This window comes from Thalassophryne amazonica, chromosome 14 (assembly GCF_902500255.1).
Source record: "Thalassophryne amazonica chromosome 14, fThaAma1.1, whole genome shotgun sequence".
NCBI classification, from domain to species: Eukaryota; Metazoa; Chordata; class Actinopteri; order Batrachoidiformes; family Batrachoididae; genus Thalassophryne; species Thalassophryne amazonica.
The window spans coordinates 88,242,544-88,266,746 of NC_047116.1; the positions used below are offsets into that span (position 1 = coordinate 88,242,544).

Below are 24,203 nucleotides of genomic sequence, written 5' to 3' on the forward strand. Positions count from 1 at the left end.
AAGCCAACAACAAGACAGGCTTGTGAACATACCAAATACAGTTGTTGATTCTGGAGTGATGTCAGTCACCACAACCCCCAAGGAGGATTCAATTTGCTGTTGGACACTTGGAAGGTCAGTAAATTCAGTCACAGTTACAGCTGAACGGGGATCATGGGATATCTTCTGCAGTTCTCTGCTGTCAGAGCCCCTGTTGCCAATTGGATATATCAAGACACCCATCTGTTTCAGGGCAGAGGCTGGTGCGTCAACATTGTCAAAAGACCTTCCACCATTTAACAAGATTAGGATTTGTGGAACTCCTTTCAGGCTCCTGCTTCCAGCAGGGGCTGTGAAGACATTATCCCTCAAGTACTGGAGAGCTGCTCCAGTGTTGAGAGGTCTTCCCCCCTTATGCCTCAGTCCTCTGACAGTGTTAAGGATCTCAGCTTTGGTTGTGTAAGTGTTCAAATAGAAGTGGACGGATGGATCCCTGCTGTATTGGACCACTGAGACACGGTCTCTGTTGTCATCCACACTCATTGTCTCAACTATTCTTTGGACAAAGTCACGCATAGCTGAGAATCCAGTTCGAGTACCATCAGATCCATCCAGCAAGAACACAATGTCTCTTCCTCGTGGCTCTTTCTCGACTAAAAACCATAGAAATTGAGACATATTTACTTTGAAGTATCAAAAGATTTCGTCACATGATGAAATGTGGTCTCAACATTTAATCTTTACACTCTCCACCCTGTCACAAGACTGTCATCTAAGTGATACTGCCTGACACAGACTAATTTTGGCAATGTGTACATTATCAGTAGAATAGGTGAAATAAAACATGAATTCCTTACCAATAACAGTTGGTGGCATGGGTATGACCCTTGCTGGCACTGTACTCAAAACAGAAAAGAGCTGTTCTTGGACATCGGGGAGGTCATTGAACTCAGAAACTAAGAGGGCATACGTTGGATCATATGATATTTTCTGCAATTCTCTCCTGTCAGAGGTCTTTGTTCCAATGCCAACTGCAAAGATGCCCTGCTGTTTGAGCGCAGAGGCTGGGGTATCAACATTGTCAAATGACCTTCCACCAGATAACAGGATCAACAACTGTGGAACCCCTTGCAGCCGCCTACTTCCAGAAGTGTTTGTAAACACATTGTCTCCTACGTATTGCAAGGCTGCTCCAGTGTTGAGGGGTCTGCCTCCTCTGTGTCGCAGCCCTCTCACTGAATCAACAACATCCTCTCTGGTTTTGTAAGTGTTCAAGTAGAAATGAACTTCTGTATCTCTGCTGTACTGGACAACGGAGACACGGTCATTGTTTTCTCCCACATTGAGTTTTTCCACCACTCTCTCAACAAGATCTCGCATAGCAGGGAAGCCATTCCTTGTGCCATCTGAACCATCCAGAAGGAATACAATATCCTTTTTGACCATGTCAGGTTGAACTGAGAAAAGATGCGAAGACAACCAATAAATACTGTTGTAAAATAATGCCTCTAGAAGACTCACGAAGAGGATATTTTTACACAAGACCTCAAATTGATCATGTGCTTTCCAAACAGAAAGCATTCCTCAACTTGAATACAAAGACATGAACGTAACTTAGAAAAGACACTTAATTCTTGGTCTCAGTACATCTGATGTGGCCTTTCAAGCCAGCAACAAGGCATGCTTGTGAACATACCAAATACAGTTGTTGGTTCTGGAGTGATGTCAGTCACCACAACCCCCAAGGAGGACTCAATTTGCTGTTGGACACTTGGAAGGTCAGTAAATTCGGTCACAATTACAGCTGAACGGGGATCATGGGATATCTTCTGCAGTTCTCTGCTGTCAGAGCCCCTGTTTCCAATTGGATATATCAAGACACCCATCTGTTTCAGGGCAGAGGCTGGTGCGTCAACATTGTCAAAAGACCTTCCTCCATTTAACAAGATTAGGATTTGTGGAACTCCTTTCAGGCTCCTGCTTCCAGCAGGGGCTGTGAAGACATTATCCCTCAAGTACTGGAGAGCTGCTCCAGTGTTGAGAGGTCTTCCCCCCTTATGCCTCAGTCCTCTGACAGTGTTAAGGATCTCAGCTTTGGTTGTGTAAGTGTTCAAATAGAAGTGGACGGATGGATCCCTGCTGTATTGGACCACTGAGACACGGTCTCTGTTGTCATCCACACTCATTGTCTCAACTATTCTTTGGACAAAGTCACGCATAGCTGAGAATCCAGTTCGAGTACCATCAGATCCATCCAGCAAGAACACAATGTCTCTTCCTCGTGGCTCTTTCTCGACTAAAAACCATAGAAATTGAGTCATATTTACTTTGAAGTATCAAAAGATTTCATCACATGATGAAATGTGGTCTCAACATTTAATTTTTACACTCTCCACCCTGTCACAAGACTATCATCTAAGTGATACTGCCTGACACAGACTAATTTTGGCAATGTGTACATTATCAGTAGAATAGGTGAAATAAAACATGAATTCCTTACCAATAACAGTTGGTGCCATGGGTGTGACCCTTGCTGGCATTGTACTCAAAACAGAAAAGAGCTGTTCTTGGACATCGGGGAGGTCATTGAACTCAGAAACTAAGAGGGCATACGCTGGGTCATATGATATTTTCTGCAGTTCTCTCCTGTCAGAGGTCCTTGTTCCAATGCCAACTGCAAAGATGCCCTGCTGTTTGAGCGCAGAGGCTGGGGTATCAACATTGTCAAATGACCTTCCACCAGATAACAGGATCAACAACTGTGGAACCCCTTGCAGCCGCCTACTTCCAGAAGTGTTTGTAAACACATTGTCTCCTACGTATTGCAAGGCTGCTCCAGTGTTGAGGGGTCTGCCTCCTCTGTGTTGCAGCCCTCTCACTGAATCAACAACATCCTCTCTGGTTTTGTAGGTGTTCAAGTAGAAATGAACTTCTGTATCTCTGCTGTACTGGACAACGGAGACACGGTCATTGTTTTCTCCCACATTGAGTTTTTCCACCACTCTTTCAACAAGATCTCGCATAGCAGGGAAGCCATTCCTTGTGCCATCTGAACCATCCAGAAGGAATACAATATCCTTTGTGACCATGTCAGGTTGAACTGAGAAAAGATGCGAAGACAACCAATAAATACTTTTGTAAAATAATGCCTCTAGAAGACTCACGAAGAGGATATTTTTACACAAGACCTCAAATTGATCATGTGATTTCCAAACAGAAAGCATTCCTCAACTTGAATACAAAGACATGAATGTAACTTAGAAAAGACACTTAATTCTTGGTCTCAGTACATCTGATGTGGCCTTTCAAGCCAGCAACAAGGCATGCTTGTGAACATACCAAATACAGTTGTTGGTTCTGGAGTGATGTCAGTCACCACAACCCCCAAGGAGGACTCAATTTGCTGTTGGACACTTGGAAGGTCAGTAAATTCGGTCACAGTTACAGCTGAACGGGGATCATGGGATATCTTCTGCAGTTCTCTGCTGTCAGAGCCCCTGTTTCCAATTGGATATATCAAGACACCCATCTGTTTCAGGGCAGAGGCTGGTGCGTCAACATTGTCAAAAGACCTTCCACCATTTAACAAGATTAGGATTTGTGGAACTCCTTTCAGGCTCCTGCTTCCAGCAGGGGCTGTGAAGACATTATCCCTCAAGTACTGGAGAGCTGCTCCAGTGTTGAGAGGTCTTCCCCCCTTATGCCTCAGTCCTCTGACAGTGTTAAGGATCTCAGCTTTGGTTGTGTAAGTGTTCAAATAGAAGTGGACGGATGGATCCCTGCTGTATTGGACCACTGAGACACGGTCTCTGTTGTCATCCACACTCATTGTCTCAACTATTCTTTGGACAAAGTCACGCATAGCTGAGAATCCAGTTCGAGTACCATCAGATCCATCCAGCAAGAACACAATGTCTCTTCCTCGTGGCTCTTTCTCGACTAAAAACCATAGAAATTGAGACATATTTACTTTGAAGTATCAAAAGATTTCGTCACATGATGAAATGTGGTCTCAACATTTAATCTTTACACTCTCCACCCTGTCACAAGACTGTCATCTAAGTGATACTGCCTGACACAGACTAATTTTGGCAATGTGTACATTATCAGTAGAATAGGTGAAATAAAACATGAATTCCTTACCAATAACAGTTGGTGGCATGGGTGTGACCCTTGCTGGCACTGTACTCAAAACAGAAAAGAGCTGTTCTTGGACATCGGGGAGGTCATTGAACTCAGAAACTAAGAGGGCATACGTTGGGTCATATGATATTTTCTGCAGTTCTCTCCTGTCAGAGGTCTTTGTTCCAATGCCAACTGCAAAGATGCCCTGCTGTTTGAGCGCAGAGGCTGGGGTATCAACATTGTCAAATGACCTTCCACCAGATAACAGGATCAACAACTGTGGAACCCCTTGCAGCCGCCTACTTCCAGAAGTGTTTGTAAACACATTGTCTCCTACGTATTGCAAGGCTGCTCCAGTGTTGAGGGGTCTGCCTCCTCTGTGTTGCAGCCCTCTCACTGAATCAACAACATCCTCTCTGGTTTTGTAGGTGTTCAAGTAGAAATGAACTTCTGTATCTCTGCTGTACTGGACAACGGAGACACGGTCATTGTTTTCTCCCACATTGAGTTTTTCCACCACTCTCTCAACAAGATCTCGCATAGCAGGGAAGCCATTCCTTGTGCCATCTGAACCATCCAGAAGGAATACAATATCCTTTTTGACCATGTCAGGTTGAACTGAGAAAAGATGCGAAGACAACCAATAAATACTTTTGTAAAATAATGCCTCTAGAAGACTCACGAAGAGGATATTTTTACACAAGACCTCAAATTGATCATGTGATTTCCAAACAGTAAGCATTCCTCAACTTGAATACAAAGACATGAACGTAACTTAGAAAAGACACTTAATTCTTGGTCTCAGTACATCTGATGTGGCCTTTCAAGCCAACAACAAGACATGCTTGTCAACATACCAAATACAGTTGTTGGTTCTGGAGTGATGTCAGTCACCACAACCCCCAAGGAGGACTCAATTTGCTGTTGGACACTTGGAAGGTCAGTAAATTCGGTCACAGTTACAGCTGAACGGGGATCATGGGATATCTTCTGCAGTTCTCTGCTGTCAGAGCCCCTGTTTCCAATTGGATATATCAAGACACCCATCTGTTTCAGGGCAGAGGCTGGTGCGTCAACATTGTCAAAAGACCTTCCACCATTTAACAAGATTAGGATTTGTGGAACTCCTTTCAGGCTCCTGCTTCCAGCAGGGGCTGTGAAGACATTATCCCTCAAGTACTGGAGAGCTGCTCCAGTGTTGAGAGGTCTTCCCCCCTTATGCCTCAGTCCTCTGACAGTGTTAAGGATCTCAGCTTTGGTTGTGTAAGTGTTCAAATAGAAGTGGACGGATGGATCCCTGCTGTATTGGACCACTGAGACACGGTCTCTGTTGTCATCCACACTCATTGTCTCAACTATTCTTTGGACAAAGTCACGCATAGCTGAGAATCCAGTTCGAGTACCATCAGATCCATCCAGCAAGAACACAATGTCTCTTCCTCGTGGCTCTTTCTCGACTAAAAACCATAGAAATTGAGTACATATTTACTTTGAAGTATCAAAAGATTTCATCACATGATGAAATGTGGTCTCAACATTTAATCTTTACACTCTCCACCCTGTCACAAGACTATCATCTAAGTGATACTGCCTGACACAGACTAATTTTGGCAATGTGTACATTATCATAGAATAGGTGAAATAAAACATGAATTCCTTACCAATAACAGTTGGTGGCATGGGTGTGACCCTTGCTGGCATTGTACTCAAAACAGAAAAGAGCTGTTCTTGGACATCGGGGAGGTCATTGAACTCAGAAACTAAGAGGGCATACGTTGGGTCATATGATATTTTCTGCAGTTCTCTCCTGTCAGAGGTCCTTGTTCCAATGCCAACTGCAAAGATGCCCTGCTGTTTGAGCGCAGAGGCCGGGGTATCAACATTGTCAAATGACCTTCCACCAGATAACAGGATCAACAACTGTGGAACCCCTTGCAGCCGCCTACTTCCAGAAGTGTTTGTAAACACATTGTCTCCTATGTATTGCAAGGCTGCTCCAGTGTTGAGGGGTCTGCCTCCTCTGTGTTGCAGCCCTCTCACTGAATCAACAACATCCTCTCTGGTTTTGTAGGTGTTCAAGTAGAAATGAACTTCTGTATCTCTGCTGTACTGGACAACGGAGACACGGTCATTGTTTTCTCCCACATTGAGTTTTTCCACCACTCTCTCAACAAGATCTCGCATAGCAGGGAAGCCATTCCTTGTGCCATCTGAACCATCCAGAAGGAATACAATATCCTTTTTGACCATGTCAGGTTGAACTGAGAAAAGATGCGAAGACAACCAATAAATACTGTTGTAAAATAATGCCTCTAGAAGACTCACGAAGAGGATATTTTTACACAACACCTCAAATTGATCATGTGATTTCCAAACAGAAAGCATTCCTCAACTTGAATACAAAGACATGAACGTAACTTAGAAAAGACACTTAATTCTTGGTCTCAGTACATCTGATGTGGCCTTTCAAGCCAACAACAAGACATGCTTGTCAACATACCAAATACAGTTGTTGGTTCTGGAGTGATGTCAGTCACCACAACCCCCAAGGAGGACTCAATTTGCTGTTGGACACTTGGAAGGTCAGTAAATTCGGTCACAGTTACAGCTGAACGGGGATCATGGGATATCTTCTGCAGTTCTCTGCTGTCAGAGCCCCTGTTTCCAATTGGATATATCAAGACACCCATCTGTTTCAGGGCAGAGGCTGCTGCGTCAACATTGTCAAAAGACCTTCCACCATTTAACAAGATTAGGATTTGTGGAACTCCTTTCAGGCTCCTGCTTCCAGCAGGGGCTGTGAAGACATTATCCCTCAAGTACTGGAGAGCTGCTCCAGTGTTGAGAGGTCTTCCCCCCTTATGCCTCAGTCCTCTGACAGTGTTAAGGATCTCAGCTTTGGTTGTGTAAGTGTTCAAATAGAAGTGGACGGATGGATCCCTGCTGTATTGGACCACTGAGACACGGTCTCTGTTGTCATCCACACTCATTGTCTCAACTATTCTTTGGACAAAGTCACGCATAGCTGAGAATCCAGTTCGAGTACCATCAGATCCATCCAGCAAGAACACAATGTCTCTTCCTCGTGGCTCTTTCTCGACTAAAAACCATAGAAATTGAGACATATTTACTTTGAAGTATCAAAAGATTTCATCACATGATGAAATGTGGTCTCAACATTTAATCTTTACACTCTCCACCCTGTCACAAGACTATCATCTAAGTGATACTGCCTGACACAGACTAATTTTGGCAATGTGTACATTATCAGTAGAATAGGTGAAATAAAACATGAATTCCTTACCAATAACAGTTGGTGGCATGGGTGTGACCCTTGCTGGCACTTGTACTCAAAACAGAAAAGAGCTGTTCTTGGACATCAGGGGAGGTCATTGAACTCAGAAACTAAGAGGGCATACGTTGGGTCATATGATATTTTCTGCAGTTCTCTGCCTGTCAGAGGTCCTTGTTCCAATGCCAACTGCAAAGATGCCCTGCTGTTTGAGCGCAGAGGCTGGGGTATCAACATTGTCAAATGACCTTCCACCAGATAACAGGATCAACAACTGTGGAACCCCTTGCAGCCGCCTACTTCCAGAAGTGTTTGTAAACACATTGTCTCCTACGTATTGCAAGGCTGCTCCAGTGTTGAGGGGTCTGCCTCCTCTGTGTTGCAGCCCTCTCACTGAATCAACAACATCCTCTCTGGTTTTGTAGGTGTTCAAGTAGAAATGAACTTCTGTATCTCTGCTGTACTGGACAACGGAGACACGGTCAGTTGTTTTTGCCCACATTGAGTTTTTCCACCACTCTCTCAACAAGATCTCGCATAGCAGGGAAGCCATTCCTTGTGTCATCTGAACCATCCAGAAGGAATACAATATCCTTTTTGACCATGTCAGGTTGAACTGAGAAAAGATGCGAAGACAACCAATAAATACTTTTGTAAAATAATGCCTCTAGAAGACTCACGAAGAGGATATTTTTACACAAGACCTCAAATTGATCATGTGATTTCCAAACAGAAAGCATTCCTCAACTTGAATACAAAGACATGAACGTAACTTAGAAAAGACACTTAATTCTTGGTCTCAGTACATCTGATGTGGCCTTTCAAGCCAACAACAAGACATGCTTGTGAACATACCAAATACAGTTGTTGGTTCTGGAGTGATGTCAGTCACCACAACCCCCAAGGAGGACTCAATTTGCTGTTGGACACTTGGAAGGTCAGTAAATTCGGTCACAGTTACAGCTGAACGGGGATCATGGGATATCTTCTGTAGTTCTCTGCTGTCAGAGCCCCTGTTTCCAATTGGATATATCAAGACACCCATCTGTTTCAGGGCAGAGGCTGGTGCGTCAACATTGTCAAAAGACCTTCCACCATTTAACAAGATTAGGATTTGTGGAACTCCTTTCAGGCTCCTGCTTCCAGCAGGGGCTGTGAAGACATTATCCCTCAAGTACTGGAGAGCTGCTCCAGTGTTGAGAGGTCTTCCCCCCTTATGCCTCAGTCCTCTGACAGTGTTAAGGATCTCAGCTTTGGTTGTGTAAGTGTTCAAATAGAAGTGGACGGATGGATCCCTGCTGTATTGGACCACTGAGACACGGTCTCTGTTGTCATCCACACTCATTGTCTCAACTATTCTTTGGACAAAGTCACGCATAGCTGAGAATCCAGTTCGAGTACCATCAGATCCATCCAGCAAGAACACAATGTCTCTTCCTCGTGGCTCTTTCTCGACTAAAAACCATAGAAATTGAGACATATTTACTTTGAAGTATCAAAAGATTTCATCACATGATGAAATGTGGTCTCAACATTTAATCTTTACACTCTCCACCCTGTCACAAGACTATCATCTAAGTGATACTGCCTGACACAGACTAATTTTGGCAATGTGTACATTATCATAGAATAGGTGAAATAAAACATGAATTCCTTACCAATAACAGTTGGTGCCATGGGTGTGACCCTTGCTGGCATTGTACTCAAAACAGAAAAGAGCTGTTCTTGGACATCGGGGAGGTCATTGAACTCAGAAACTAAGAGGGCATACGTTGGGTCATATGATATTTTCTGCAGTTCTCTGCTGTCAGAGGTCCTTGTTCCAATGCCAACTGCAAAGATGCCCTGCTGTTTGAGCGCAGAGGCTGGGGTATCAACATTGTCAAATGACCTTCCACCAGATAACAGGATCAACAACTGTGGAACCCCTTGCAGCCGCCTACTTCCAGAAGTGTTTGTAAACACATTGTCTCCTACGTATTGCAAGGCTGCTCCAGTGTTGAGGGGTCTGCCTCCTCTGTGTTGCAGCCCTCTCACTGAATCAACAACATCCTCTCTGGTTTTGTAGGTGTTCAAGTAGAAATGAACTTCTGTATCTCTGCTGTACTGGACAACGGAGACACGGTCGTTGTTTTCTCCCACATTGAGTTTTTCCACCACTCTCTCAACAAGATCTCGCATAGCAGGGAAGCCATTCCTTGTGCCATCTGAACCATCCAGAAGGAATACAATATCCTTTTTGACCATGTCAGGTTGAACTGAGAAAAGATGCGAAGACAACCAATAAATACTGTTGTAAAATAATGCCTCTAGAAGACTCACGAAGAGGATATTTTTACACAAGACCTCAAATTGATCATGTGATTTCCAAACAGAAAGCATTCCTCAACTTGAATACAAAGACATGAACGTAACTTAGAAAAGACACTTAATTCTTGGTCTCAGTACATCTGATGTGGCCTTTCAAGCCAACAACAAGACATGCTTGTGAACATACCAAATACAGTTGTTGGTTCTGGAGTGATGTCAGTCACCACAACCCCCAAGGAGGACTCAATTTGCTGTTGGACACTTGGGAGGTCAGTAAATTCGGTCACAGTTACAGCTGAACGGGGATCATGGGATATCTTCTGTAGTTCTCTGCTGTCAGAGCCCCTGTTTCCAATTGGATATATCAAGACACCCATCTGTTTCAGGGCAGAGGCTGGTGCGTCAACATTGTCAAAAGACCTTCCACCATTTAACAAGATTAGGATTTGTGGAACTCCTTTCAGGCTCCTGCTTCCAGCAGGGGCTGTGAAGACATTATCCCTCAAGTACTGGAGAGCTGCTCCAGTGTTGAGAGGTCTTCCCCCCTTATGCCTCAGTCCTCTGACAGTGTTAAGGATCTCAGCTTTGGTTGTGTAAGTGTTCAAATAGAAGTGGACGGATGGATCCCTGCTGTATTGGACCACTGAGACACGGTCTCTGTTGTCATCCACACTCATTGTCTCAACTATTCTTTGGACAAAGTCACGCATAGCTGAGAATCCAGTTCGAGTACCATCAGATCCATCCAGCAAGAACACAATGTCTCTTCCTCGTGGCTCTTTCTCGACTAAAAACCATAGAAATTGAGACATATTTACTTTGAAGTATCAAAAGATTTCATCACATGATGAAATGTGGTCTCAACATTTAATCTTTACACTCTCCACCCTGTCACAAGACTATCATCTAAGTGATACTGCCTGACACAGACTAATTTTGGCAATGTGTACATTATCATAGAATAGGTGAAATAAAACATGAATTCCTTACCAATAACAGTTGGTGCCATGGGTGTGACCCTTGCTGGCATTGTACTCAAAACAGAAAAGAGCTGTTCTTGGACATCGGGGAGGTCATTGAACTCAGAAACTAAGAGGGCATACGTTGGGTCATATGATATTTTCTGCAGTTCTCTGCTGTCAGAGGTCCTTGTTCCAATGCCAACTGCAAAGATGCCCTGCTGTTTGAGCGCAGAGGCTGGGGTATCAACATTGTCAAATGACCTTCCACCAGATAACAGGATCAACAACTGTGGAACCCCTTGCAGCCGCCTACTTCCAGAAGTGTTTGTAAACACATTGTCTCCTACGTATTGCAAGGCTGCTCCAGTGTTGAGGGGTCTGCCTCCTCTGTGTTGCAGCCCTCTCACTGAATCAACAACATCCTCTCTGGTTTTGTAGGTGTTCAAGTAGAAATGAACTTCTGTATCTCTGCTGTACTGGACAACGGAGACACGGTCGTTGTTTTCGCCCACATTGAGTTTTTCCACCACTCTCTCAACAAGATCTCGCATAGCAGGGAAGCCATTCCTTGTGCCATCTGAACCATCCAGAAGGAATACAATATCCTTTTTGACCATGTCAGGTTGAACTGAGAAAAGATGCGAAGACAACCAATAAATACTGTTGTAAAATAATGCCTCTAGAAGACTCACGAAGAGGATATTTTTACACAAGACCTCAAATTGATCATGTGATTTCCAAACAGAAAGCATTCCTCAACTTGAATACAAAGACATGAACGTAACTTAGAAAAGACACTTAATTCTTGGTCTCAGTACATCTGATGTGGCCTTTCAAGCCAACAACAAGATATGCTTGTCAACATACCAAATACAGTTGTTGGTTCTGGAGTGATGTCAGTCACCACAACCCCCAAGGAGGACTCAATTTGCTGTTGGACACTTGGAAGGTCAGTAAATTCGGTCACAGTTACAGCTGAACGGGGATCATGGGATATCTTCTGCAGTTCTCTGCTGTCAGAGCCCCTGTTTCCAATTGGATATATCAAGACACCCATCTGTTTCAGGGCAGAGGCTGGTGCGTCAACATTGTCAAAAGACCTTCCACCATTTAACAAGATTAGGATTTGTGGAACTCCTTTCAGGCTCCTGCTTCCAGCAGGGGCTGTGAAGACATTATCCCTCAAGTACTGGAGAGCTGCTCCAGTGTTGAGAGGTCTTCCCCTCTTATGCCTCAGTCCTCTGACATTGTTAAGGATCTCAGCTTTGGTTGTGTAAGTGTTCAAATAGAAGTGGACGGATGGATCCCTGCTGTATTGGACCACTGAGACACGGTCTCTGTTGTCATCCACACTCATTGTCTCAACTATTCTTTGGACAAAGTCACGCATAGCTGAGAATCCAGTTCGAGTACCATCAGATCCATCCAGCAAGAACACAATGTCTCTTCGTCGTGGCTCTTTCTCGACTAAAAAACATAGAAATTGAGACATATTTACTTTGAAGTATCAAAAGATTTCATCACATGATGAAATGTGGTCTCAACATTTAATCTTTACACTCTCCACCCTGTCACAAGATGATCATCTAAGTCAGGGGTGGGCAACGTGGGCCGAGACATCTAAGTGATACTGCCTGACACAGACTAATTTTGGCAATGTGTACATTATCAGTAGAATAGGTGAAATAAAACATGAATTCCTTACCAATAACAGTTGGTGGCATGGGTGTGACCCTTGCTGGCATTGTACTCAAAACAGAAAAGAGCTGTTCTTGGACATCGGGGAGGTCATTGAACTCAGAAACTAAGAGGGCATACGTTGGGTCATATGATATTTTCTGCAGTTCTCTGCTGTCAGAGGTCCTTGTTCCAATGCCAACTGCAAAGATGCCCTGCTGTTTGAGCGCAGAGGCTGGGGTATCAACATTGTCAAATGACCTTCCACCAGATAACAGGATCAACAACTGTGGAACCCCTTGCAGCCGCCTACTTCCAGAAGTGTTTGTAAACACATTGTCTCCTACTGTATTGCAAGGCTGCTCCAGTGTTGAGGGGTCTGCCTCCTCTGTGTTGCAGCCCTCTCACTGAATCAACAACATCCTCTCTGGTTTTGTAGGTGTTCAAGTAGAAATGAACTTCTGTATCTCTGCTGTACTGGACAATGGAGACACGGTCATTGTTTTCTCCCACATTGAGTTTTTCCACCACTCTCTCAACAAGATCTCGCATAGCAGGGAAGCCATTCCTTGTGCCATCTGAACCATCCAGAAGGAATACAATATCCTTTTTGACCATGTCAGGTTGAACTGAGAAAAGATGCGAAGACAACCAATAAATACTGTTGTAAAATAATGCCTCTAGAAGACTCACGAAGAGGATATTTTTACACAAGACCTCAAATTGATCATGTGATTTCCAAACAGAAAGCATTCCTCAACTTGAATACAAAGACATGAACGTAACTTAGAAAAGACACTTAATTCATGGTCTCAGTACATCTGATGTGGCCTTTCAAGCCAACAACAAGACATGCTTGTGAACATACCAAATACAGTTGTTGGTTCTGGAGTGATGTCAGTCACCACAACCCCCAAGGAGGACTCAATTTGCTGTTGGACACTTGGAAGGTCAGTAAATTCGGTCACAGTTACAGCTGAACGGGGATCATGGGATATCTTCTGTAGTTCTCTGCTGTCAGAGCCCCTGTTTCCAATTGGATATATCAAGACACCCATCTGTTTCAGGGCAGAGGCTGCTGCGTCAACATTGTCAAAAGACCTTCCACCATTTAACAAGATTAGGATTTGTGGAACTCCTTTCAGGCTCCTGCTTCCAGCAGGGGCTGTTAAGACATTATCCCTCAAGTACTGGAGAGCTGCTCCAGTGTTGAGAGGTCTTCCCCCCTTATGCCTCATTCCTCTGACAGTGTTAAGGATCTCAGCTTTGGTTGTGTAAGTGTTCAAATAGAAATGGACGGATGGATCCCTGCTGTATTGGACCACTGAGACTCGGTCTTTGTTGTCATCCACACTCATTGTCTCAACTATTCTTTGGACAAAGTCACGCATAGCTGAGAATCCAGTTCGAGTACCATCAGATCCATCCAGCAAGAACACAATGTCTCTTCCTCGTGGCTCGTTCTCGACTAAAAACCATAGAAATTGAGACATATTTACTTTGAAGTATCAAAAGATTTCATCACATGATGAAATGTGGTCTCAACATTTAATCTTTACACTCTCCACCCTGTCACAAGACTATCATCTAAGTGATACTGCCTGACACAGACTAATTTTGGCAATGTGTACATTATCAGTAGAATAGGTGAAATAAAACATGAATTCCTTACCAATAACAGTTGGTGGCATGGGTGTGACCCTTGCTGGCATTGTACTCAAAACAGAAAAGAGCTGTTCTTGGACATCGGGGAGGTCATTGAACTCAGAAACTAAGAGGGCATACGTTGGGTCATATGATATTTTCTGCAGTTCTCTGCTGTCAGAGGTCCTTGTTCCAATGCCAACTGCAAAGATGCCCTGCTGTTTGAGCGCAGAGGCTGGGGTATCAACATTGTCAAATGACCTTCCACCAGATAACAGGATCAACAACTGTGGAACCCCTTGCAGCCGCCTACTTCCAGAAGTGTTTGTAAACACATTGTCTCCTACGTATTGCAAGGCTGCTCCAGTGTTGAGGGGTCTGCCTCCTCTGTGTTGCAGCCCTCTCACTGAATCAACAACATCCTCTCTGGTTTTGTAGGTGTTCAAGTAGAAATGAACTTCTGTATCTCTGCTGTACTGGACAACGGAGACACGGTCGTTGTTTTCGCCCACATTGAGTTTTTCCACCACTCTCTCAACAAGATCTCGCATAGCAGGGAAGCCATTCCTTGTGTCATCTGAACCATCCAGAAGGAATACAATATCCTTTTTGACCATGTCAGGTTGAACTGAGAAAAGATGCGAAGACAACCAATAAATACTGTTGTAAAATAATGCCTCTAGAATACTCACGAAGAGGATATTTTTACACAAGACCTCAAATTGATCATGTGATTTCCAAACAGAAAGCATTCCTCAACTTGAATACAAAGACATGAACGTAACTTAGAAAAGACACTTAATTCTTGGTCTCAGTACATCTGATGTGGCCTTTCAAGCCAACAACAAGACATGCTTGTGAACATACCAAATACAGTTGTTGGTTCTGGAGTGATGTCAGTCACCACAACCCCCAAGGAGGACTCAATTTGCTGTTGGACACTTGGAAGGTCAGTAAATTCGGTCACAGTTACAGCTGAACGGGGATCATGGGATATCTTCTGTAGTTCTCTGCTGTCAGAGCCCCTGTTTCCAATTGGATATATCAAGACACCCATCTGTTTCAGGGCAGAGGCTGGTGCGTCAACATTGTCAAAAGACCTTCCACCATTTAACAAGATTAGGATTTGTGGAACTCCTTTCAGGCTCCTGCTTCCAGCAGGGGCTGTGAAGACATTATCCCTCAAGTACTGGAGAGCTGCTCCAGTGTTGAGAGGTCTTCCCCCCTTATGCCTCAGTCCTCTGACAGTGTTAAGGATCTCAGCTTTGGTTGTGTAAGTGTTCAAATAGAAGTGGACGGATGGATCCCTGCTGTATTGGACCACTGAGACACGGTCTCTGTTGTCATCCACACTCATTGTCTCAACTATTCTTTGGACAAAGTCACGCATAGCTGAGAATCCAGTTCGAGTACCATCAGATCCATCCAGCAAGAACACAATGTCTCTTCCTCGTGGCTCTTTCTCGACTAAAAACCATAGAAATTGAGACATATTTACTTTGAAGTATCAAAAGATTTCATCACATGATGAAATGTGGTCTCAACATTTAATCTTTACACTCTCCACCCTGTCACAAGACTATCATCTAAGTGATACTGCCTGACACAGACTAATTTTGGCAATGTGTACATTATCATAGAATAGGTGAAATAAAACATGAATTCCTTACCAATAACAGTTGGTGGCATGGGTGTGACCCTTGCTGGCATTGTACTCAAAACAGAAAAGAGCTGTTCTTGGACATCGGGGAGGTCATTGAACTCAGAAACTAAGAGGGCATACGTTGGGTCATATGATATTTTCTGCAGTTCTCTGCTGTCAGAGGTCCTTGTTCCAATGCCAACTGCAAAGATGCCCTGCTGTTTGAGCGCAGAGGCTGGGGTATCAACATTGTCAAATGACCTTCCACCAGATAACAGGATCAACAACTGTGGAACCCCTTGCAGCCGCCTACTTCCAGAAGTGTTTGTAAACACATTGTCTCCTACGTATTGCAAGGCTGCTCCAGTGTTGAGGGGTCTGCCTCCTCTGTGTTGCAGCCCTCTCACTGAATCAACAACATCCTCTCTGGTTTTGTAGGTGTTCAAGTAGAAATGAACTTCTGTATCTCTGCTGTACTGGACAACGGAGACACGGTCGTTGTTTTCTCCCACATTGAGTTTTTCCACCACTCTCTCAACAAGATCTCGCATAGCAGGGAAGCCATTCCTTGTGCCATCTGAACCATCCAGAAGGAATACAATATCCTTTTTGACCATGTCAGGTTGAACTGAGAAAAGATGCGAAGACAACCAATAAATACTGTTGTAAAATAATGCCTCTAGAATACTCACGAAGAGGATATTTTTACACAAGACCTCAAATTGATCATGTGATTTCCAAACAGAAAGCATTCCTCAACTTGAATACAAAGACATGAACGTAACTTAGAAAAGACACTTAATTCTTGGTCTCAGTACATCTGATGTGGCCTTTCAAGCCAACAACAAGACATGCTTGTGAACATACCAAATACAGTTGTTGGTTCTGGAGTGATGTCAGTCACCACAACCCCCAAGGAGGACTCAATTTGCTGTTGGACACTTGGGAGGTCAGTAAATTCGGTCACAGTTACAGCTGAACGGGGATCATGGGATATCTTCTGTAGTTCTCTGCTGTCAGAGCCCCTGTTTCCAATTGGATATATCAAGACACCCATCTGTTTCAGGGCAGAGGCTGGTGCGTCAACATTGTCAAAAGACCTTCCACCATTTAACAAGATTAGGATTTGTGGAACTCCTTTCAGGCTCCTGCTTCCAGCAGGGGCTGTGAAGACATTATCCCTCAAGTACTGGAGAGCTGCTCCAGTGTTGAGAGGTCTTCCCCCCTTATGCCTCAGTCCTCTGACAGTGTTAAGGATCTCAGCTTTGGTTGTGTAAGTGTTCAAATAGAAGTGGACGGATGGATCCCTGCTGTATTGGACCACTGAGACACGGTCTCTGTTGTCATCCACACTCATTGTCTCAACTATTCTTTGGACAAAGTCACGCATAGCTGAGAATCCAGTTCGAGTACCATCAGATCCATCCAGCAAGAACACAATGTCTCTTCCTCGTGGCTCTTTCTCGACTAAAAACCATAGAAATTGAGACATATTTACTTTGAAGTATCAAAAGATTTCATCACATGATGAAATGTGGTCTCAACATTTAATCTTTACACTCTCCACCCTGTCACAAGACTATCATCTAAGTGATACTGCCTGACACAGACTAATTTTGGCAATGTGTACATTATCATAGAATAGGTGAAATAAAACATGAATTCCTTACCAATAACAGTTGGTGCCATGGGTGTGACCCTTGCTGGCATTGTACTCAAAACAGAAAAGAGCTGTTCTTGGACATCGGGGAGGTCATTGAACTCAGAAACTAAGAGGGCATACGTTGGGTCATATGATATTTTCTGCAGTTCTCTCCTGTCAGAGGTCCTTGTTCCAATGCCAACTGCAAAGATGCCCTGCTGTTTGAGCGCAGAGGCTGGGGTATCAACATTGTCAAATGACCTTCCACCAGATAACAGGATCAACAACTGTGGAACCCCTTGCAGCCGCCTACTTCCAGAAGTGTTTGTAAACACATTGTCTCCTACGTATTGCAAGGCTGCTCCAGTGTTGAGGGGTCTGCCTCCTCTGTGTTGCAGCCCTCTCACTGAATCAACAACATCCTCTCTGGTTTTGTAGGTGTTCAAGTAGAAATGAACTTCTGTATCTCTGCTGTACTGGACAACGGAGACACGGTCAGTTGTTTTCTCCCACATTGAGTTTTTCCACCACTCTCTCAACAAGATCTCGCATAGCAGGGAAAGCCATTCCTTGTGCCATCTGAACCATCCAGAAGGAATACAATATCCTTTTTGACCATGTCAGGTTGAACTGAGAAAAGATGCGAAGACAACCAATAAATACTGTTGTAAAATAATGCCTCTAGAAGACTCACGAAGAGGATATTTTTACACAAGACCTCAAATAGATCATGTTATTTCCAATTTGAAAGTATTCTTGAAGACTCATCACAAGGATATTTGGGAACACTTTACTTGAAGGTATCATCATAAAAATTACATGACACTGTCATAACTCTTACATAACAAAGTCATGAACGTGTCATAACCATAGTGTCAATGTCATAAACATTTATGACTGTTGTTATAAAGTGTCATTCATTTTTTTTATTGACAAGATGAAAAGTTGTCAACTGCAACTGAAGGGAAAAAAGGCCAAAGCCAACTTTGGGTCATCTCACTTTGATTAATGTCATGTTGTCATAATCAAGACAACCAAAAAATAGCTTATCCTTATAAAAACTGAAAGACACTTAATGACAGCAGTTATAAACATTTATGACATTGACATAATGTCTATGACACATTCATAACTCTGTCATGTAACAGTTATGACTGTGTCATGTCACTGTTATGACAATACCTTCAAGTAAAGCGTTACTGGATATTTTTACACAAGACCTCTCTTTATTAAAGACAACAGAATTTGAGACATTTTTAGTTTCAAGGTTCAACCTTCTTCTTTGAAGAATAACATTTTTACAATGAAAAAGAAAACTATTTAAATATGTATATCTGTTGGATTTGAATATTTACAAATAACATTATTTGTCTAATGTTGTCTAAATAACAAATTTCTTAATTAGCTACATATGAAAATTGTGTGTTTTTTGAGAATTCTGTAATTTAATGTTTTGCTTATCTTCTGGCCGTGACCATTTTGCACTTGATTTTCTCAAAGGAACTAATATTTCTTTCATATATTGATATTAAAAAGCTGGGTAAGCATTACAGCTATATAAAGGATAACCTGTATTATATCCCTTAATTTTCATGTTATTCTTTTAAAAGTTTTGGGGTTTGTTGTGGTTGAGGTGTTTTGTGTTCTTTTTATGTGATTCCTATCCCCTGTCTTTTCTGCGTCCATGTCTTGTGTGTGTAGATCTGTTATCCGGGTCTGTGGTCATGAGGGTGTGTGTGAGTGTGCGTGGTTCTGCCTGTCCTCCGGATATTCCTGTTCTCCCCATGTTCTGTGGGTGTGTGTGAGAGTATGTGGGTGAATGTTGTGTGTGGGTGAGTCCTTGGATGAACGTGTGTGTCCTCGTGTGAATATTTGTCTTCTGTCCCACCCTCTGAGTGAAGATGGATGAATGTGGGAGTGTGTGTTGTCCCCTGGGTATCTGCGTGTGGATGTGGAATGTATGAGTCCATTCCCCATGGGGCGTACACTCCGCACTTGCTGTGCAGGAACACATCCCTTGGTCATGTTTGTGTTCGTGTCATTTCCCCCGTGGTCTGCGTGTGTGTGTGTGTGTGTGTGTGTGTGTGTGTGTGTGTGTGTGTGTGTGTGTGTGTGTGTGTGTGTGTGTGGTATCCTTGTGTCTCTCTGTGGTTTGAGCGTGTGTGGTTGTCAAGATTACGCCTGGCAGCTGCACGCAGTGGTTGACAGCTTGGCTGTGTCTGTGTGCCTTGGCCCCCGTTCCCTGGTTAAGGTCCCTTCACACATAGCATGAATGAGGCCAAATGGTGCAGCAAGGAGGATTCGGATGACAGTCATGCAAATTCAAACTGCACTCGAACGCCTTGTATAGCAGTCTCGCAGCAGTCAATTTGTTTGGCCACAGCACATGCACACCACATTCGCATTGTGCTCGCATTGGAAACTCAATCGAACGGTGGTCGAGATGCAGTTGTACCTTCATCTCATTGGTGTCACAACATTCGTACTGCATGTTGGTATGCAAGTTGGACCATTTGGACTGCGGTCAAGGGGAAGTATGAAATGTTCGGCCACGTCGAATCCTGGCCGAATATCCTGACAGAGCCAGCCTTCAGAGTACAGGCCAAATGAGGGTGAATGGCAGCCGAATGCTCATTCATCCCACACTCAGCTGAAGTCGACGTACAATCCAAAGACTTCCAACGGCAGTAGCAGTGCACTTACAACAGCCGGGCCCATTTGTGTGGCCAGCTCGAATGTAGTGCATGTTACACAGCAAGAGGTAGCAAAAGCTCGAATGGCGGTGGGAGTGCAGAGCAATTGCTGTGCAACGAAGAACGCACATCTGGACAGGCTGTTATATTTGTGAGACATTATGATCATCACAGCTGTAGCACGACCTGCAGGTGCATGTGGCACGCTGCCTGCCCACAGCGAGTCTATGCATGTCACAGGACCAGCATGCTGCCACAGAACACAGCTGACTGGGATGTGACAGCTGGCATACACGTATCATGACATATACAGTATGGCCAGGCCACCGCAACAGAAATAAAAATAAAAACCTAGCTTTGGAATGCCTCCAGGTGCATGTCACAGTGCTGGGTGAACACCAACAATGCAGCAGCCTGCGGGGCCCACCCTCCAATCCCGCTGTAAGCTCCCAAAAGTGTCACCCACCATGACATATAAATCCCATAGGACACGGCGTTCCATGGTCAGCACCCCATCCCACCGGTCAGTGAGACGGAGACAAAAACTAGAGTGAAAAACTACAGTAAAATGAAAAACAAAGAGAAGCGAAAGAGGGAGTGATATGGATAGAGGACAAGAATGTGGATGTGTTGGGGGTGTGGCCGCTGTGTGATTTGATAACAGAATCTGCTTTATCTGTCCTCTGGATTACGTCTTTGATCTGGATTACGTCTTTGTTTGTCCTTCCCGACTGCGTCTCAAACTTTGCAAATTTTGCTCATTCGGCCTCATTCGTGCTATGTGTGAAGGGACCTTTATGTTTCCTCATTCTTCGTTCATTATGAGTTATGCTGTGTTAGGTCTTGTTTCACTGTGGCGCCATGTTTTAGTTATTCTTCTGCAATCCCTTAGACTTTGCAGTTTATGCACTTTTTGCTATACAGTAGTGTTCAGAATAATAGTAGTGCCATGTGACTAAAAAGATGAATCCAGGTTTTGAGTATATTTCTTATTGTTACATGGGAAACAAGGTACCAGTAGATTCACTAGAGTCTCACAAATCCAACAAGACCAAGCATTCATGATATTCACACTCTTAAGGCTATGAAATTGGTCTATTAGTAAAAAAAAAGTAGAAAAGGGGGTGTTCACAATAATAGTAGAGTGGCATTCAGTCAGTGAATTTGTCAATTTTGTGGAACAAACAGACAAAACAAACTCTAAATTCAAGCCATAGTTCACAGTGAAGACAGTGAAGCATGGTGGTGCAAGCCTCATGATATGGGCATGTTTCTCCTACTATGGTGTTGGGCCTATATATCGCATACCAGGTATCATGGATCAGTTTGGATATGTCAAAATACTTGAAGAGGTCATGGTGCCTTATGCTGAAGAGGACATGCCCTTGAAATGGGTGTTTCAACAAGACAATGACCCCAAGCACACTAGTAAACGAGCAAAATCTTGGTTCCAAACCAACAAAATGAATGTTTTGGAGTGGCCTGCCCAATCCCCGGACCTAAATCCAATTGAGAACTTGTGGGGTGATGTCAAAAAAGCTGTTTCTTAAGCATAACCAAGAAATGTGAATGAATTGTGGAATGTTGCTAAAGAATCTTGGAGTGGAATAACAGCTGAAAGGTGCCACAAGTTGGTTGACTCCATGCCTCACAGATGTGAAGAAATCATGAAAAACTGTGGCTATACAAATAAATACTAGTTTAGTGATTCACAGGATTGCTAAAAATGCAGTTTGAACATAATAGTTTTGAGTTTGTAGCATCAACAGCAGATGCTACTATTATTGTGAACACCCCCTTTTCTACTTTTTTTTACTAATAGCCCAATTTCATAGCCTTAAGAGTGTGCATATCATGAATGCTTGGTCTTGTTGGATTTGTGAGAATCTACTGAATCTACTGGTACCTTGTTTCCCATGTAACAATAAGAAATATACTCAAAACCTGGATTAATCTTTTTAGTCACATAGCACTACTATTATTCTGAACACTACTGTATGTGTCATTTCATGATCTGGTTTTACTTTTTACACGTCTGGGTTTGTCAGTTTATGTTTTTGTCTCTGTGCTTCCCTTTAAGTGTTCCACATGTTCCAGCTTTTCTGTTTGTCCTTGTGCACCTGTTGGTAATCAGTTTAGGTTGTAAATAATCCACACCTCTGCCTTAGCCTTTTGCCGGTTAATTATTTCCTGTCCCTGAATGTCTTCACACATGTTGTCCATCACCTCTGGTGGTCTATAATTTGTAAGTGTGGTCTCACTGTTTGTTTGTTTTTCTGACAGTGCTTTTATTTGTAGTTTTCTCACCCTGTCAGTTACTTTTGGATTGATGTCAGTTGTGAGAATTTTGTCACATCATGTTACACTGTGACCTGGATATTAAACACCTTTGTTTTTCTCTAACCTCTTGTGTCTTTCTACCTGCATCCTGGGGTCCAAACCTAATTCCTAGTGGTTTGAACCGTAACATAAACAATAACATAAAATTTTGACATTGATGACTTGTGCCATTATAACATGATATTTGCCTCATGATTGTTGAAATGGTAATTCATAAAACCTTACCTTCTGCAGTTTTGTCTTGTTGTCTCATTTGATTAAGTTGAGCCACCAAACTTTGTTGAAGATGAATGAGATTTGCAAAATCAGGGACAGAGTATACATAGTTTGGATCAGAAGAAATGCTTTTCATCTCAGCTGAACTTGACATTCTTGATCCAATGGCAAATATTACAACCCCTGAAGCCTTGAGATTACTTGCTGGGCCACGAGGAGAGTCTCTCGATCTTCCACCAGCTAATATGATAAGTATTTGCTTGGCACCCTCTTGACGTCGACCTCCAGCATTTGAAACAAATATGTTCTCCTTCACAAACTGTAGTGCTGTTCCTATATGTTGATGTCTTCCACCTTTTGGTTGTAAGTTTGTGATGTGTTTCAGAACATCATCTTTAGTATCATAAGTATTGAGATTAAAACTGGCTTCTGCATTGTTGCTGTATTGTATAACAGCAACTTTATCTATCCCTTGGTCCAGGTCAAAGCTGTTCACAATTTTTGCAACAAATTCGCGAATTGCATGGAATCGAGTCCTTACATCATTAGATCCATCAAGAAGAAAGACAATATCTCGTTTGATACCGTGACTTGTCCCTAAAAAAATGTATGAGTAGAAAAACAGTGTCACTCAAAACTAGATTACTCAAATTGCTCAAACTGAATAACTGCATTTAAACCCAAATTTGAATGACTCAATTTGAATTTGTATTATTTAATTTCATATTGCATTGAAAAAAAAACTGAGTGAGTAATATAATTCAAAACTGAATTTATTGTGTTAGTACTGAATTCCAATAAACTTGAATCCAAATGTATTATTACAGAACTGGTTCGGGAAGTCAAGTCAAGTTTGTAAAGTGCAGAGGAGTAGAGATTCACTGAAATCCTTTTTGAGCTATGCAGATTCCTTTGTTTTTAAATTAAATTTTCAAATTTAAACAATATAAATTCAAATTACGTGATTCAAATTCAGAAATAGTCACAAAATACCAGATACTAAAAATTAAGGATATAGAAATGAATATGAATACTACTTGTTTTGACTCACCTATGGCAGAGCTGTTGGTACTTTTGTGAGATGCAATCAATGATAGCAACTCTTGTCTCACGAGGCTGAAGTCAGAAACATCATTGATAAAATATGTTGAACCAGGTGCCATGTTCTCCATCTCCAACCTATCTGCATTTTTTACCCCCACAGTGAAAATCACAATTCCAGCATATCTCAGTGCCTTCAGTGGTTCAACAACATCATCCTCCGATTTGGTCCCACTTAAGAGAATCAGAATCTGTCGGACTCCTTGGTGTGCTCTGCTCCCAGATGAGGCAGTAAACACATTGTCCTTCACATAATCAAGGGCTTCACCGGTGTTTGCGGTGGCCCCTCCTTTAAGGTGGACATTGCTCAAATGATCCAAGAGATCATTTTTAACATATAAGTGTTGAGATGAAAATTGGTTGTGGGCTCTGTGCTGTACTGAATCAAAGCCACTTGCACTTTGGTTGGCCCAATTTCTAACTGCTTGACAAAATTTCTGATAAAATCTACAATTTGTCTTTCACTTGTCAGCATATGATCTGATCCATCAAGAAGAAAAACATATCGGTGCTCTGAAGCTGTAATTCAAGGAAAGTGTCTGTGTCTGAAAAGCACATAAACAAAGAAAAAAAATGTTTG

At 42.9% G+C, this 24,203-nt stretch overlaps 2 protein-coding genes across 5 annotated transcripts in view; both read right to left on the reverse strand.

Annotated features, from left to right (window-relative positions):
• The window catches only part of col6a3 (collagen, type VI, alpha 3), a 61,615-nt gene extending 54,179 nt beyond the window's left edge, over positions 1 to 7,436 (reverse strand). For all 4 annotated transcript variants that reach the window (XM_034186698.1, XM_034186699.1, XM_034186697.1 and 1 more), the window contains exons 1-10: positions 7,409 to 7,436; positions 6,605 to 7,204; positions 5,766 to 6,365; positions 4,962 to 5,561; positions 4,123 to 4,722; positions 3,319 to 3,918; positions 2,480 to 3,079; positions 1,676 to 2,275; positions 837 to 1,436; positions 33 to 632 (exon numbers count right to left, since the gene is read on the reverse strand). In XM_034186698.1, the coding sequence (XP_034042589.1) occupies positions 33 to 632; positions 837 to 1,436; positions 1,676 to 2,275; positions 2,480 to 3,079; positions 3,319 to 3,918; positions 4,123 to 4,722; positions 4,962 to 5,561; positions 5,766 to 6,365; positions 6,605 to 7,204; positions 7,409 to 7,427 (5,419 nt within the window). In that variant the 5' untranslated portion in view covers positions 7,428 to 7,436. The remainder of the gene's footprint in view (positions 1 to 32; positions 633 to 836; positions 1,437 to 1,675; positions 2,276 to 2,479; positions 3,080 to 3,318; positions 3,919 to 4,122; positions 4,723 to 4,961; positions 5,562 to 5,765; positions 6,366 to 6,604; positions 7,205 to 7,408) is intronic.
• A 442-nt stretch (positions 7,437 to 7,878) lies between these two features.
• LOC117524318 (collagen alpha-3(VI) chain-like) lies at positions 7,879 to 17,788 on the reverse strand. The gene is made up of 14 exons (XM_034186081.1): positions 17,302 to 17,788; positions 16,499 to 17,098; positions 15,660 to 16,259; positions 14,857 to 15,456; positions 14,018 to 14,617; positions 13,214 to 13,813; positions 12,693 to 12,974; positions 12,374 to 12,580; positions 11,536 to 12,135; positions 10,697 to 11,296; positions 9,894 to 10,493; positions 9,055 to 9,654; positions 8,252 to 8,851; positions 7,879 to 8,012 (listed from the first exon to the last, which is right to left on the reverse strand). The coding sequence occupies exons 1-14, from the start codon at positions 17,786 to 17,788 to the stop codon at positions 7,879 to 7,881; spliced, it is 7,110 nt and encodes a 2,369-aa protein (XP_034041972.1).
• Positions 17,789 to 24,203: the final 6,415 nt, after the last annotated feature.

Bases quoted from the DNA above. Each gene is read 5' to 3' on its own strand.
- LOC117524318 (XM_034186081.1), bottom strand. From the start codon at position 17,788: ATGTGGGAGAAAACAACTGACCGTGTCTCCGTTGTCCAGTACAGCAGA. The intron at 16,260-16,498 runs GTATGTTCACAA...ATCTTTTCTCAG, and splicing joins AGAACCAACAACTGTATTTG to TTCAACCTGACATGGTCAAA. The intron at 8,852-9,054 runs GTAAGGAATTCA...TATGGTTTTTAG, and splicing joins CATGGCACCAACTGTTATTG to TCGAGAAAGAGCCACGAGGA.